Source organism: Centruroides sculpturatus, unplaced genomic scaffold (genome assembly GCF_000671375.1).
Source record: "Centruroides sculpturatus isolate CEXI.00-Female unplaced genomic scaffold, Cexi_2.0 scaffold1107, whole genome shotgun sequence".
Taxonomy (NCBI): domain Eukaryota; kingdom Metazoa; phylum Arthropoda; class Arachnida; order Scorpiones; family Buthidae; genus Centruroides; species Centruroides sculpturatus.
In genome coordinates, this window is record NW_019385422.1 from 94,149 (window position 1) to 109,730 (window position 15,582).

Genomic DNA, 15,582 nt, shown 5'->3' on the forward strand with positions numbered 1-15,582 from the left:
TTTTAAATATAAATAACAATAAAAAAATCTGTTGTTTTAATATGTTAATTGTTGAAATCAAGGGATGCTGTAGTTCAACTCAACTAATGTTTTATTCTAATTTTAAGAAATTTCTTTAAAAAAAATTCTTCACAAATAGAAATTTCTGCTATCATTTTGAAGATACTTTTTTGATGAATTGTGCTATGAGTGCAAATTGTGTACTCATATAAATATTAATAGTAACAAAGTAAACCTATTCACATTTTCAAAGACCTGTAGAATGCATTTTGTATTTTCAGCATGTTTGATGAGAAATTTATGAGACACATATAGTAAGTGTTAGTAATATAGTATAATTAAATATATTGGAGATTTTAAATGAGCATCAAATGTAGATGAAAGGCTTTAAATACAAAACACAGTATATTGTGAGATTAAAGAGCAAAATAAAAAAAGTCATTACCATAGCAGCATTATGCTTACAAATGTCTTCCTTAAATTCATTGTGACATTGAATTAATATTGAAAAAATTTGAATGTAATTGTATCTAATTCTGAGAAATCAGGAAGATGTAAATATATTATTACTACTTTACTATTTATATATGTTAGTGGCCAAACCCGATTTCAGGCCAAACTAGTTTGTCCTATGCGTGTCAGGATATGCTAGTTTAGCCTAGGACAATCTAGTTTGGCCTAAATACTTTAGGCTTAACTAGTTTGTCCTAGGTCGAACTGATTTAGAATTATTATTTAAGTCAGGCCTGGCCAATCTAAATTTTTTTGCGGGCCACTTTGATCACGTGTAACATTATAATGGGCCACAATTTAGGCAAACATGCTTTTAAAAAAGTAAAACAGATACAAAATGAATAAAATTTCATTGTTATACCAAGAGTTCATACTCACACTTGCACATTATAACAATGACACATGCAAATTTTCATTTATTTAATTGTTTTGGTATACACAAAATGGAAAACGAAAGTTTTAATAGATATATAATATCGCTTAGTGGGCCACACAATTTAATGTGATGGGCTGCATAGCATATGGCCCGCGGGTTGGCCAGGTTGATTTAAGTATATTAATGGTTAAAATAAAATTAAAAGGCAATCAATTAGATGAACAATATTTATTCAAACATAGTCTACTTAATTATAAAAAATGGTATTGATTAGAAGTAACACAACACTTGTACAAAACTATAAAATAAAAATAAGCTAATCAGTACTTATCAGTTTGTATTTTTTTTATTAAGCCATGCACTTTTAAAGGTAATTAACAATCAAAAATATTTTCAAAAATTCAAACGAAATAATAAAAATAACTTTTAAAGTCAAACTAAAATTAAAAATTAACTTGTTTGTGTTTCTTAGTGTAACATATAAAATATTTAATCTTTTATTTATTTTTACAGGGTGGGTTAAGTGTTCCTAGGTAACCTCAATGGCGGCACTTCGGACTGTTCGTGGTCCCGCTGGACTCCTCCCGGAGGGGAGCCGCTGGCAGGCCGCCCATTGTTTAACGTCACTAGTTATTGATTCATGGTAATTCTTGAACAAAAGAAAAAAAAAAGAAATGTCTACTAAAAATGTAGTTAACCTAACTGAAGCATCGCCATTGGGGTTACCTAGGTACACTTTAACCACTGGGTGTACTGTGGTGGCATTTCGAATTACACAAAATCATTTTTTTTTACACTGGCACCTATTTGTAGTACATAAATCAGTTTGGCCTAGGACAAACTAGTTAAGCCTGAAGTATTTAGGCCAAACTAGATTGTCCTAGGCTAAATTAGTATATCTTGGCAAGCGTAGGATAAACTAGTTTGGCCTGAAATCAGGTTTGGCCGGTAACACATCAGGTTACTGTCTTATTAAAATATTATTCAAAGGACATAAACTGAAATCTCAGTACTTTTATACTTTTACACAGAGCAACACTGATACACAGAGCAATACTGATTATTAATTCTTTTCTAGTTTTTATCAACCAAATACATATTTTCATTTTACACCTATCTTATTAGTTTAATAGTAGTCAATAGTCTTAGTAGTTAAATAGTGGTAAATAGTAGGCTGTTGATTTGCATATATATGTTTCATTAGTACATCTTTCAGCCACCAAACGGTAGGTGAATACATTGAAAACACATATCTTTTAAATGAGGAGTATTTGTTTGTAATGTAAAATGTTTTGAGAATGGAGGTCAATTAAGAAATACCAGATTTTACTACCAGTAATCAGTTTAAGATATCTGGGTCTTTATTGACATTGATCAATTTTCCACTGATGAGTGTATGTTCTTTGCATTACTCATCTGTTAACTTCTTTAGAATAGTGAGAACAAATATGATGCACATTTAAGTCATCATAATGAATGTCATGTGCAGAGCCATGAAAAATTTCCAAAATGTGATCAAATCATTTATTGATTGTCCACAGTCTATCTTCATCCTCTGCAAACTTAGGAAATCATTTATGTTTTTTGCTGAAGCTGATCTGTGTTGATAGGAATGGTTCTCTTTTGATTTATGGCCTTCTTTAAAATGCTTATCATTTGTACACTTAAGTATGTAACATGGTGTCATTAGTTTACACTCTGTAAGTAGATTAAATATTTCAGTAAAGTTTTTACCAGGTTTGATGCTGAATTTAATGTTGTTTTGTTGCATCAGTTCAGAAATTCAGTAGTGCGTAGCTACATTCTGTAATACTTTGCTGTTTCGTGTTTAGTCCATCTGAATAGAGACACTTCTGCATATTGAACAAGTACTGCCATGTTTAAGAATACAGGTAACCCCCATATAACACGGTAGTTACGTTCCAAAAAATTGCTGTGTTATGCGAATCCATGTTACACAAAACAAAGAACTAGTACAAAAAGGAGGGTTAGGTTCCAAAAATTAAAAAACATGCTATTATATTTTCATAATTAAGATAAATATCTTTATTAAAACTTTCTTAAGTGATACATATTAATATAAATTAAACAATGTTTTCTTCATCATCACTAAAAGCACTATTAACTGAGTGTTTTCTTTTTGGCAAGTTATCCTTATCCTATGAGCATTTTTCTACATTATCTTCAGATCCATGCTTTACCTTTTGCAAAAAGTATGTAATTTTAGATTGCTCGCTTCTAGTTAAAAGATCTTTATAATTTTCTTTATATGGTGCTAAGCACTTACGAAGAATAAAGAAAGTATGGAATAAGGGAAAAACATCTGGCAACACTGAAACAAGTTTCAAGAAGGACCATGTGTATCGACAGAAGGCGAGAAAAGAAAATTTACATACTTAAGTACTAATAATTCACGAAAATAATAATTTTCATGAACTATTATTACTTAAGTATGTAAAAATTTATTACATTTCATGTTGTATGAGGGTTTTACCCAATTCTCGAACCATGTCAGAGTGAATCCGTGCTATAACAGTACTGTGTTATACGGGGATGGTACCAATTCTCAAACTGTGTTAGAGTGAATCCGTGCTATAGAAGTGCCATGTTATACGTGGGTTACCTGTATGCTCAAATGCACATGTTTGCAATGACAACTGTTGTTATCAAAAGTTCGGTTTATTTTTGATATAAATATATGTATCAGAAAATATATATGTTATCTTTATTTATAATATATTATTAAAATTATATATTATCTATCAAAATATAAATAATATATATAAAATTTACAGAAATTTACGTTTATTAAATAATAAACATTAAGTTATGTGTAATAAATATACACTGACAGTGTTTATTTATTAATTGTACTAATTTGGTGTTGAGTGTGTTCATCAGTTTTACTAAATTATGGTTTATTTAAATTTAAAAATTTTGTAGTAAAGAATTAAATTTTTCCTACAAAATTTTGACTGTCATATTTTTTGTGTGTTTATTTATATATATTTATTTTTATACATGCAAATATATGCACGGCATAAACAAATAAAGTATGCTGACAATTAATTTCATACTTATACTTAAAAGATTTCAGCATGCTAATTATTGGTTCAATAGATCAAATGCTATTATGTTAAAACTGAAAATAATGACAAATAATTTTTTTGTTTTTTAGTTCCAGAAGTTAACGGAGACGTGGAGAAAGATGACCCGTTGGAAAACCTTATGGAGAAATTGCGCACAAAAGCTTCACATTATAAATCCTGGAGTGACATGACCAAAGCTATTAGAATGGCGGTAAAAAATTATAAATATATTCTAATTACTCATGATTACTATATTATTTAAATATTGACATTAGTATATACAGTGGGTGATCGGTTAACGAACATAATCCGTTCCAAGACTTTGTTTGCTATCCGAATTGCTCATTAATCAATTATTGATATACCGTAGGTTTTTATGGGAATTTGATTAATTTGGTCTGGAGACCTCAAAAAATAAAAAAATATATACTTTCTTACTATGTTTATTTATATGTAATAATAAAAATACATATATACACAGTCTTGCATTTTTATTAGTCATGATTTTTCTGTTTGTGGGGGTTAAAGTATCTGTCTAATGTCGATTGCTTTTCTCTCTTCTTCAAGATTTTTCTGAAGTAATTAATAGCATTGTAATTGTAGAGATTCCTAAGTCTATTAACCTCAACTTGGTTTGGATGCCATTCTAAGACTGTTGTTCTGACATTATCCCACTTCAAAAGATGTTTAATAGCAGATGTCGGCATTAATCCTCTTTTTTCAGAAGAAAACATATCTCGCCAAGTTTCTTGGCGAGATATGTTTTCTTGGCGTTCTTCTGTTGTCAGATCAATTTCAGGTTCTATTATGAGCTCTTCAATGTTCTTTATTTCTCAGATATGATTTTTGTTACTCCTTAAGCTGCTTGAGTCTTCTTGATTGTACTGTATCTTTCTTAGATAAGATTGAACTGCAGCCTACTGTAGACCTGCTCAAACCATACTGTGCAGCAACAACAGACACCAGATATCTGCCTTTTATTTTTCCAGTTAACTTGCCAAAGTTAAGGTCACGGTCAGAACAGTATTTTCTATGTTTATTTTTTACAAAAGCAGATGGCCAAGTGATAAGAATGTTTTTTTAACTTTTTACTCTCATATACATAGGTCGATTATGCATGCTCATCATAATCATGGTGATTATGTGGTGACATGGTAGTCATGCACATAATCTAGGTGACTATGTGATAGATGAAACAGATCATATCAGGATGGGCTCACTTGTGAAATTTTCAGACTTTGAATCAAATCTATAGTCTATTCATCCTTACTTCATACAGAATGTAAAAATTATTCTGTATTCTTCCACTTCTTGTGATTGGCACGTTTGCACCACACTCTGTCATCGGCAAAAAATATGGGACAAAATCTGTAGTTGTTTGATATAGCATAACATCAAGTAACTCTGCAGATTTTCCATCCTTAACACACACTATAACATGTTCAGTGTTAATTTATGAAAGTATTGAATATATGTATCTATATTTTATTACTATATTCAAATAAAGGAGAAAACAAGAGTGAAAGAGGCAGTACACCTAGTATGACTCCAACAATATATTTCAATATAAAACATTTTCAACCGACTTTCATAAGCCTTTTACAGTTGGAACATCTACCTTAATTTAAATGAAAAAACAACAAAATGAACATTCAAGATCATTAACTGTAGTTGCATTTAATATGCTTTTTCAAACAACCATCAGATTACATCAGGCTACTTTTCTGCAATTGTGAAACTTAATATATCTAAGTCTTTTTATAATGTTAATCAAACAGAATTCAAATCCAGAAATCTAATGAATTGTTTAATTTTTTTCTTAGATTTGAGAACCTTTTTTTTTTTTTTTTTAATTATTAAATGTTCTTACAACTTGTATAATATCATTGCTGATGATTTGCCAAAAAGCAATTAAAAGATAACATGAGCTTGTACAAATTATATGATAATAAACTTTTGTCAAGGAAAACTTACTTCTATAGATTGTAGGCAGGAAATTAAAGTATTTTTTTATATTTCATAGTTATATTTAAATGCAAAGACAAGATAAATAAAACTCTGAGATCTTTAATTAATGTCTATTTCTTACATAAAAAATAATGCCTTTTTAAAGTATATTATATATTATTAAGAAAGTAGTAACAGATGATAGTAAAATATTTTTAAACAATAATTAGTAAATAAATATGTGGAAGGTGTTTGTAATATAATAATTTCTTTAATAGATTTTTCAAATAAATATGTTTTATTAGACCTATTTCTAAATGAATTTTATAGACTTATTATTAATTTTTGTATATTAATTCTGATTCTGTTAACACAAATTTTTTTTGTATTATAGTTAGATTTAATAGTATGAAGACTATTTTTTAAATAAGGCCCATTTTTCAATAAGAAGAAAAATACTGTAAATATCATTAAAATATATTTTTTCCCATATTCTACATACTTTTATCTACTTTTCTACATAATTTCCATTTTTGTTTAAACATTTGTCATACCATTCAACAATTTTTTGAATTCCAACTTCAAAGAAATCTGCCGCCTGTGAAAAAGTTTAATCCATGACTGCAGTTTTCACTTCTTCGTCATTGTTGAACCATTAACCACCAAAAACTTCTTTAAGTATTGAAACAAGTGAAAATCACTGGGTGCAAGGTCTGAACTGTAAAGTGGATGATCCAGTTGTTCCCATCCAAAAGAACTGATTAGACCTTGTGTTTGTGCAGAAACATGTGGCCTTGTGTTGTCATGGAGCAACATCACACTGGAAGACAGTAGACCATGCCATTTGTTTTGTATGGCATGCTGGAATTTTCTCAAGGTCACACAATATGCATCAGAATTGATTATTATGCCTCTCGGCATAAAATCCTCTAACAAAATCCTTTTCCTGTCCCAAAAGACAGTTGCCACAATTTTTTGTGCTGAAATGGACTGTTTGGCTTTCACTTTGGTTGGCGAAGATGTGTGTCACCATTTCATTGACTGTTGCTTGGACTCAGGAGTCATATGAGACACCCAAGTCTCATCTGTAACAATGTGGTCCAACAATTCATATCCTTCCTGATCGTATCGAGTCAAAAACGATAAATCACTGTCCAATCTTTTTGTTTTGTGATTGTCAGAAAGCAGTCTTGGAACCCACTGAGAACACAATTTTCGATAATTCAGTTTCTCTGAAACAATGGTATACAAAACTGATCTTGAAACCTGTGGAAATTCAATTGATAACATTGAAATTGTAAATTGTCAGTCCTCTCGAATTTTGTTATCCACATCACAAACCAAATCTTCAGAAATCAGAGAAGGTTGGCCACGGCATGGCTCATCATGAACATTAACCCTCTGGTCCTTGAACATTCTCACCCTTTTTCAAACTTTGCTATCATTCATAGCATTATCACCATAAACTTCACAAATCTGATGGTGAATTTACACTGCTGCCAAGTTTCTTGCTCTCAAGAATCGAATAACAGATCATATCTCATAGTCGGCGGGCAACTCAATTTTCTTAAACATTATAAACTTTTAGATCTCAGCACACAGACAGACAATACGGCTGCAAATGGTGTCTAAATGCACGCAAAGCATGCTCAGAGCAGACGCACATGTGCACTGCCGCAATCACTTGTCATTCTCACTCTCATTCACAAATGGACCTTATTTAAAAAATAGCCCTCGTATTTACCTTTTTATTTGTACAGTAATTTGTAATATAATATAATGTTAATAAAGCCAAAATGTCTTTACTTTCTGTTTAAATAATTTTTTTTTTTTAAGGATAAACGTCATCTGATTGATAATATTGAAAGAAATCAATTACAGAAATGTCTTGATACCATCCAAAAATCCATTAAAGGTATAAAAGAACTATTATTCTAATTTTTATTTAATTAATATATAAATTAAATCTCTTGATGTCAGTTAAAATTTAAAATAGTTGTTTTTTGGAATGAATGTTTAATCAAGTTATCTGAATCATTAATAAACTTTAGATTTTCTAGCAGCAAAAAATTCAGTTTTAGGTGCCTGAAATAGGCACTTAAAATTAGCCCTATAATATAAAGGAATGAGTGGTTAGGAGTATATAGTACAAAAATACTTTTTACACATACATAGTACATTATTTATTTGAAAGGTTAACACACACATGAAACTATTACTGCCTTATATGTCTAATATGCATTTTGGTTCCTTGGTGTAAATGGCTATCATCAGTTAGGTAAACATCTTTAAATATAAGGCAAACAATTTTTGTACTATATATTATGAAAAGAGATTAAAGACTAATTGATATATGAATAGGAGCAAATGCATATATTAAGCAGTAATACAAAATAAAATTATGAATATTCAGTAAAATTGCAAATTTTCTGTACTTGTAATTATAAAAAATACACTGCAATTACTTTCTCTAAGTTAGCAATTGTAAATCTTTGGTTTTTTTTCCTAACAGCACCATTTTATGGATGGAGAATGCTGTTTCCACTGATATGCTACAGATTAGTGCATGTTTAAAATGTAGTTACATTTTTTAAATCTACACTCCTGGAAGTGTGTCCACATCTCTTGACATAGCCTGGCACACACTTTTTAACTTAATCAGTATTTTTTTATCTAACTTTCTTAGAAACATTATTTATTTTAGTTTTCAATTTCTATATTAATGAAATCTGTTTACCAGAAGACAGGTATTTCTCCTAATGACCACAGGTAGAAATAAAAATTGGATTGAATATATATACAAGATGTCTTCTGAGGATATTGTTTAGCAGTTGCCAAGCACATCACATGTTCAGCATTAGAGAGTTCTTTCAAAACTACAGTGACTGTTTCTAAATGATCACAATAATACAGAAGTGCTTTGATTCCAGGTGCCATAACTAATAAAATTTCTAATGCTTCAATGCTTCGAATTGAAGCGTTAGAAATTTTTTATTAAATCTTGCAATTTATGATGGTGCTTTGCAAAATACCTTCTTCATTGCTGATATCCAAATTATTTACTATTGGAAATTCACATATTGTGCATAAGGTATGTGCCAAACAAGTAACATGTATTAAATTAGAGTAGAAGGCAAAGGCTTTAAGCAAAGGAAATGCATCTGTCATATAAGCTGCATTTGTTCAAAGCAAAATAACTTCAGAATCTTCAGAACTTTTTATAGACAGATAAAAAGTTCATTTATCACAATCAGAAAGATTGCTCAGCATGATCAGTCAGCATGTAACCAGTATATCATGGTAAATTGTGATGGAAAATAACATAATGAACTGAAGGAAGTTCAACAGAAATTTTTACAAAAAAATAAAAAAAAAGAAATAAAAAGCATTTTTAGGGATTGAAAATATAAAATAGGCTAGATATTAATTTAACTGCACCAAAATGCAAGTATTGTCATGAAACAGATATCTTTTTAATGAAGAAACTAGAAGAGAGTGTATTTTTATAATTTAAAATTTATATTATTTAAAATTTTGCTTGATTTTAAATTATTCTCTATATTTCTTGTTTTTGATTTTATTTATTTTTTAATTGTAATGATTTATTTTTATTTCTTATATTAGTAACATCACTGCAATCAATGATGGAAAGGTTGGAAAGTATAACAAGACAGCAAGGGTAAGATGATAAATTTGTTTTCCTTTTTTTTTTGTAATTATTTTAAATACTATCATAAGAAAGTATTGGACACTATTTAATATTCCTATATGATAATATTGTTGTTATTTTATTTAATATAATAATAATAATAATACTATGACAGTCATAATCACGGATAAAACAGTTTACCACAATAGACCAGGCATCACACTCATTGACAAACACAATAAAATCACATACATTATAGATATGTCCATTCCAAACACTCACAATAAACAAAACAGATTCACTGAAAAAATTATCAAGTATACAGAACTTGCTCAGAAAATAAGGCATCTGTGGAGGATGGATAGAGTGCTTATTGTACATGTTGTTCTCTCCTCTACAGGTGATACCACACACACTACACAAAAGCCCAGGAACATTACAATTGAATAGAAATACATAAATAACACTAAAGAAGGCCACTATATTGAAGACATGTCATGTTATCAGGAAATTCCTGAATACAGACACTGACACACTTATTTCATTTTAGTTTTGTTCTGGTTGCTATGCCTTGACTCTGGTCCAGCATAGTACACAGCCATCGGTGTTAACTGAGTATAATCTACTAAATCCAACATAATAATACAGGTATACCTCGCCTTACGTCGGTAATTGGTTCCAGGAGAATGACTTAAGTCAAAAAATGACGTAAGTCAAATTTACTTGTCTCCAAATCTACTTGTCACTAGGCTAAACCATAAATTGCCAATTCCGGTTCTGTATTTTATTTATTAATGCATTTTTAATAATGTATGGTTAATAAGGATCTATTTTAAGCTTACAAACAAACAAATTTTAGTTTTTAATATAGTACAGAAAAAAGTAATCTAAATTTACGAATGCATGTACTGTAAATACAGTACATAGTTGTAAATGTATATATTTTAATATGATTTTATGTGCTTTAAACATTTTTCTAGTGATATTACGACTTCAATATTTGTGATGGACACGCGTAAAGTCGAATAAAATAACTTAAACTTGATTTTTATTTTTCCATATACTTTTTTGACAAACGACGTATAATCGGGAACAACGTAAGTCGAGGTATACCTGTACATTCAGTCTGTAACAATAAATTAACATTCAGTTTCATGTTGAAGATAAAAGAAGAAGAAAAGAATAAATTTAATTTTTTCATTGAATGAAGTGACTGCATGTTGCTCATGATTTCTGAACTGTGAAATTTTTGTTGAATATCACTAGATGTATATACAATAGAGTGTTGTTTATCCGAAAGCTGATCAACTGAAACATTGGTTAACCGAAAGCGTTCCAGTCAGACTGTGTCATGCTGAATCAAACATTTTTGATACTAGATTAACTTCTAAAGTATGATTGTTTTGTTTTTATATTTTTCAATATATTTATTTTGTTTGTACAAAATAAAGAAATAATTTTTAACGATACAATAGCCACGATTATTATTATTAAAAAAATTTTTGTTAGGCTTAACATTGACGAAAATTCAACACAAAGCAACACACAACAGAGAAAAATTTGAATATGGAATAGGTTAATATATTTGTTCTTACATAATCAATTATCCAAAAAATAAGTTATCCGAACAACTGCATTCCCCAATTGATTCGGATAAACGACACACTACTATATATAATATGATGATACTTAACCCATTACCACCGCAGTCTTGTTTATGATTATTTTGTAATCTGTCCTAAGGCAATATAGGTCAGTCAGGTGATATTATTTTAAAAATTCACCAAAAATCAAATTATCATTATATTCATATGAAAAAATCACATACATTTATTAATATCTTTAGTTTTAAATACAATATTTTTTAATACATTTTATTAGAAAAATTTATAAGAAAGAAAATAGCATATATCAGAACTGACATATAAGCTTGATAATTTATAGCTTTTTGTCAAAATTAACATTGTCTAGTTACCTAGTTTTTTGCTGGCACTGAGACAGAAAACAATTTTTGAGTTCATCTGTTGAACTCAAAAATTGTTTTGTACAACTCTATATAACACTTATGCATGTTTGTTTATTTGTTGTGAAATTATCACACATTATATCAAACATTTGTTTGAAATCAAAACTTTATTTTGCTATGAACTAGTATAATGAACTAATATACTTTATTCACTTCATATCGAACAAGAATATAAATTTTTGTAATAAACATATGATTATCAGTAGTAATACATGTAACATTTGCTGATATTTTAGATTAAAATAAAAAATATATAAAATGTCAGAACTGAAGGTCACAACTTGAATATTTATAACACGTTGACTTATTATAGCTGAATAAACTTATTATAGCATGAATGAACTTATTATAGTATAACTTCTACACGCACACCGGGCTGTGTATAATAAAAATTCAACTAACTCAAGCCTCTAAACGGTGTGAAAAAGGTAAAATTCAAAACAACAAATGTTTTCTGAACACCTTATGTACTCTTCATCAGGTAATCTAGCTGGATTCTTTCTTTTGGAGCACCGTCACAAAGTTTTTAAAATAAATCGAACGATGATAGTTTGATTGTCCAGTGCCCATTGCACACGCATTGTTCCCCGCTGTTCAGATTCGCATTAATTCTTCTCATACGCATGTATTTTTCCTATACGATGCAATATTCTTATGTTTGACATTACATGTCCCCGTGCATCATCTGTTATTAAATAAATCCTTAAGAATCTTTATGCAATAAGGCCTGCCAAAGCCAACGAAAGAGCCATTTCCTCCCAAGAATTAATGCACTCAGATGAAGTGTGCACCTTCTATATCTTTACAGCCTCCAGCCATTTGAGGTGGTCCATCCATGTTGTTTTGACTATTAGCACTGCGCCTTCAAAGTCCACAGTAATGCCTGGGTCAGAAGCATATACTGAGAGTGACTTGGTGGCTCTGTTGTATTGTGTCTGATTTGTGTTCTCTTATTCATAACATATTCACAATCGAGAGGGGTCCTGATAGGCAGTCTGGTGTCCAGAGACTTATGTGAGTTAATGGTGAGACAACTCGAGTCTAGGACCTTTCCAAGATTCTTGCAGGACATGATGCTATATAGAAGATATGTAGATGACATTGTTATTGTGAGAATACGGACGAGGGTCAAGGGTCCAGTCGTCAGATCTGTTAGACCTGCTCACTTTGTCACTGGATGGCTTAATTTTTCTCAGAACCCGAGTGGTAAGATTCTGTGTGGGTTGTGCATAAGTAATGAATACTAGACAAGAAGGACATTAAATATAAAATTAACAGTTTAATTATTACTAACAATACTACAATATAATGGATATAAAGGAATAACATAATACAAAGTAATAACAATATGGGGGATACCTAGGTATGGATGAATCTTATCTCTATGTTAAATTAATCTAACCCGAGAGAGAGGGGTTTACAATCATATTACCTCGTTGTTCATGTTGACCCTTGTTGATCTCTTCGAAGGAAGGTGGAGTCGGGACAGGTTCAGTCGTTTGACTGGGAGCTCTCACTATGGCAATTTCTGAACGAACTCCCCGAGAGTCTGCTAATCAGCCCTTTTATCCCCAATTATTTCATAATATTTTTCTTAGAAATTGGTTATGACATTTCAGCAGGTGGCGTGCAAAATTCCAAGATACGAGGCGTGGAGGAAGGAAGCAAAACATCCTCAGTTCTAGAAAAAGTGCTACATGACAGAGCAGTTTCACAGGATGTAAAAATTTATAACTTTATTAGGTTATGTTTTATTAATTATTCCAAATTTTATCATTCTTTTTATATAGTTGAGTGAAATTCAAATATATTATTTATTACGTTAAAATTATATTAATTATCTCAAGAACACCGTCAGATTGTCACATTATTATATGGAAAACAACACCAAACTTGGCACGGTTTGTTGAAGCGATGAATGATAATCCCTATGGGCTGTCACTTGAAGTGGATCAATAATGTTAAAATCAGGACATCATGCTATATAGAAGATACGTAGATGATGTTGTTATTATATGGAAAACAACACCAAACTTGGCACAGTTTGTTGAAGCGATGAATGATAATCCCTATGGCTGTCACTTGAAGTGGATCAATACAGCGACACTAATGTTCATTTCTTAGATGTTGATATCAGGATTCAGGGACCCAACATCCACACTACTGTCTATCATAAACCATGTGCAAGCCCCACATACATACCGAGTGACTCATTTGACCCGTTCCAATACAAATTAGCTGCTTTTAGATCATTGGTTAGAAGAGCATACACTTATTCATCTACTCAAGAGGCTCTTAGGGAAGAGTTAACACACATTGAGAAGATTGCCGATACACATGGCTACCACAATCTTATTCCGAGAATCTCAGAATGCCACAAAAGAGCACAAATGTCTCAGAACACCTCTGTGTTGACACTGGGGGACAACCACGGTATTGATATTGAAAGGGTTTTGCTTACATTCAACCCCGTCTTGAGATCTGTATATACAACTATCGCCAAAAAATGTAATGTCATCATTACATACAAGAGAGGCCCAACTATGTTTGACATGTTACGTAATGGAAAGGACCCATCTGATCTGATTAAATTGCCAGGCATCTATCGAATCCCTGTTAGGGATGAAAGATTCAGTAGGGATTTGATCTACATGGGATCAATGAAATGCTTGATGGGGGTAAGAATAAGAGAACACAAATCAGACATACAATACAACAGAGCTACCATGTCACTCTCAGTATATGTTTCTGACCCAGGCATTACTGTGGACTTTGAAGGGGCAGTGCTAATAGTCAAAACAACATGGATGGACCACCTCAAATGGCTGGAGGCTGTAAAGATATATAAGGTGCTGAGATATATATATAAGGCCACTTCATCTGAGTGCATTAATTCTTGGGAGGAAATGGCTCTTTCGTTGGCTTTGGCAGGCCTTATTGCATAAAGATTCTTAAGGATTTATTTAATAACAGATGATGCACGGGGACATGTAATATCAAACGTAAGAATATTGCATCGTATAGGAAAAATACATGCGTATGAGAAGAATTAATGCGAATCTGAACAGCGGGGAACAATGCGTGTGCAATGGGCACTGGACAATCGAACTATCATTGTTAGATTTATTTTAAAAACTTTGTGACGGTGCTCCAGAAGAAAGAATACAGCTAGATTACCTGATGAAGAACACAGAAGGTGTTCAGAAAACATTTGTTGTTTTGAATTTTACCTTTTTCACACTGGTTAGAGGCTTGAGTAAGTTTGAATTTTTTCTTATTATAGTAATATTATAGCATGAATATGCTAAAAAGTGAAATAAAAAATTATCAGGAAAAAAATAAATTAAGAAAAAAAAGCATTAATTAAAAATTTTTAAGTCAACAAAACACCACCTGGACAAAAACATGTGAAACTGACGATAGACAATTTGCTGCCATCAAGTGCTGACATCTGTTGTTGATAAATTTTTAAAAAATTTATTTTTACTAGGATGCCTATAAATCAGTACCTTCATGGTTTTGCTTAACAATGGGGTACCGACCGATCAGTACCCTCGAGAAGAAAGGGTTAACTGTTAATTACTGAGGCCAATACTCAAACAAGGCAAATTTACAATTTTTCAATTTGTTGTTTACATAGCAGTGTAGGATGACATCAAACATACCTTTGGTCATCTTCCTCATCTCAGTCAGAATTTCTTTTTTGGTCTTATTTTTCTATCTGTCCAAGAGCAGTTTCCAAAATTCCTCAACTTGCCAGCTAGGTGCAGCAGTAATGCCTCTGTTGAGAAAATTCTCAAGATTGTACATTTTTAATTTCTTTTAAATAGTTTTTTTTGTTTTAAAATAGTACAAACCATAGAAGAACTTAGAGAAGGTTTGATGCAAAGATTTTTAACGGTGCTCTCAGCTTTATAACTACTTATAATTTTGTACTTTTTTTCTAAAGTTATTGATTTCTATTTTTTTTTTTTTTTTTTTT

At 30.9% G+C, this 15,582-nt stretch overlaps 1 protein-coding gene across 2 annotated transcripts in view; it reads left to right on the forward strand.

Annotated features, from left to right (window-relative positions):
• The window catches only part of LOC111638836 (mediator of RNA polymerase II transcription subunit 1-like), a 92,224-nt gene that overhangs the window by 15,857 nt on the left and 60,785 nt on the right, over positions 1 to 15,582 (forward strand). For both annotated transcript variants that reach the window (XM_023384589.1, XM_023384590.1), the window contains exons 2-4: positions 4,068 to 4,189; positions 7,762 to 7,840; positions 9,550 to 9,604. In XM_023384589.1, coding sequence (XP_023240357.1) covers positions 4,068 to 4,189; positions 7,762 to 7,840; positions 9,550 to 9,604 — 256 coding nt within the window. The remainder of the gene's footprint in view (positions 1 to 4,067; positions 4,190 to 7,761; positions 7,841 to 9,549; positions 9,605 to 15,582) is intronic.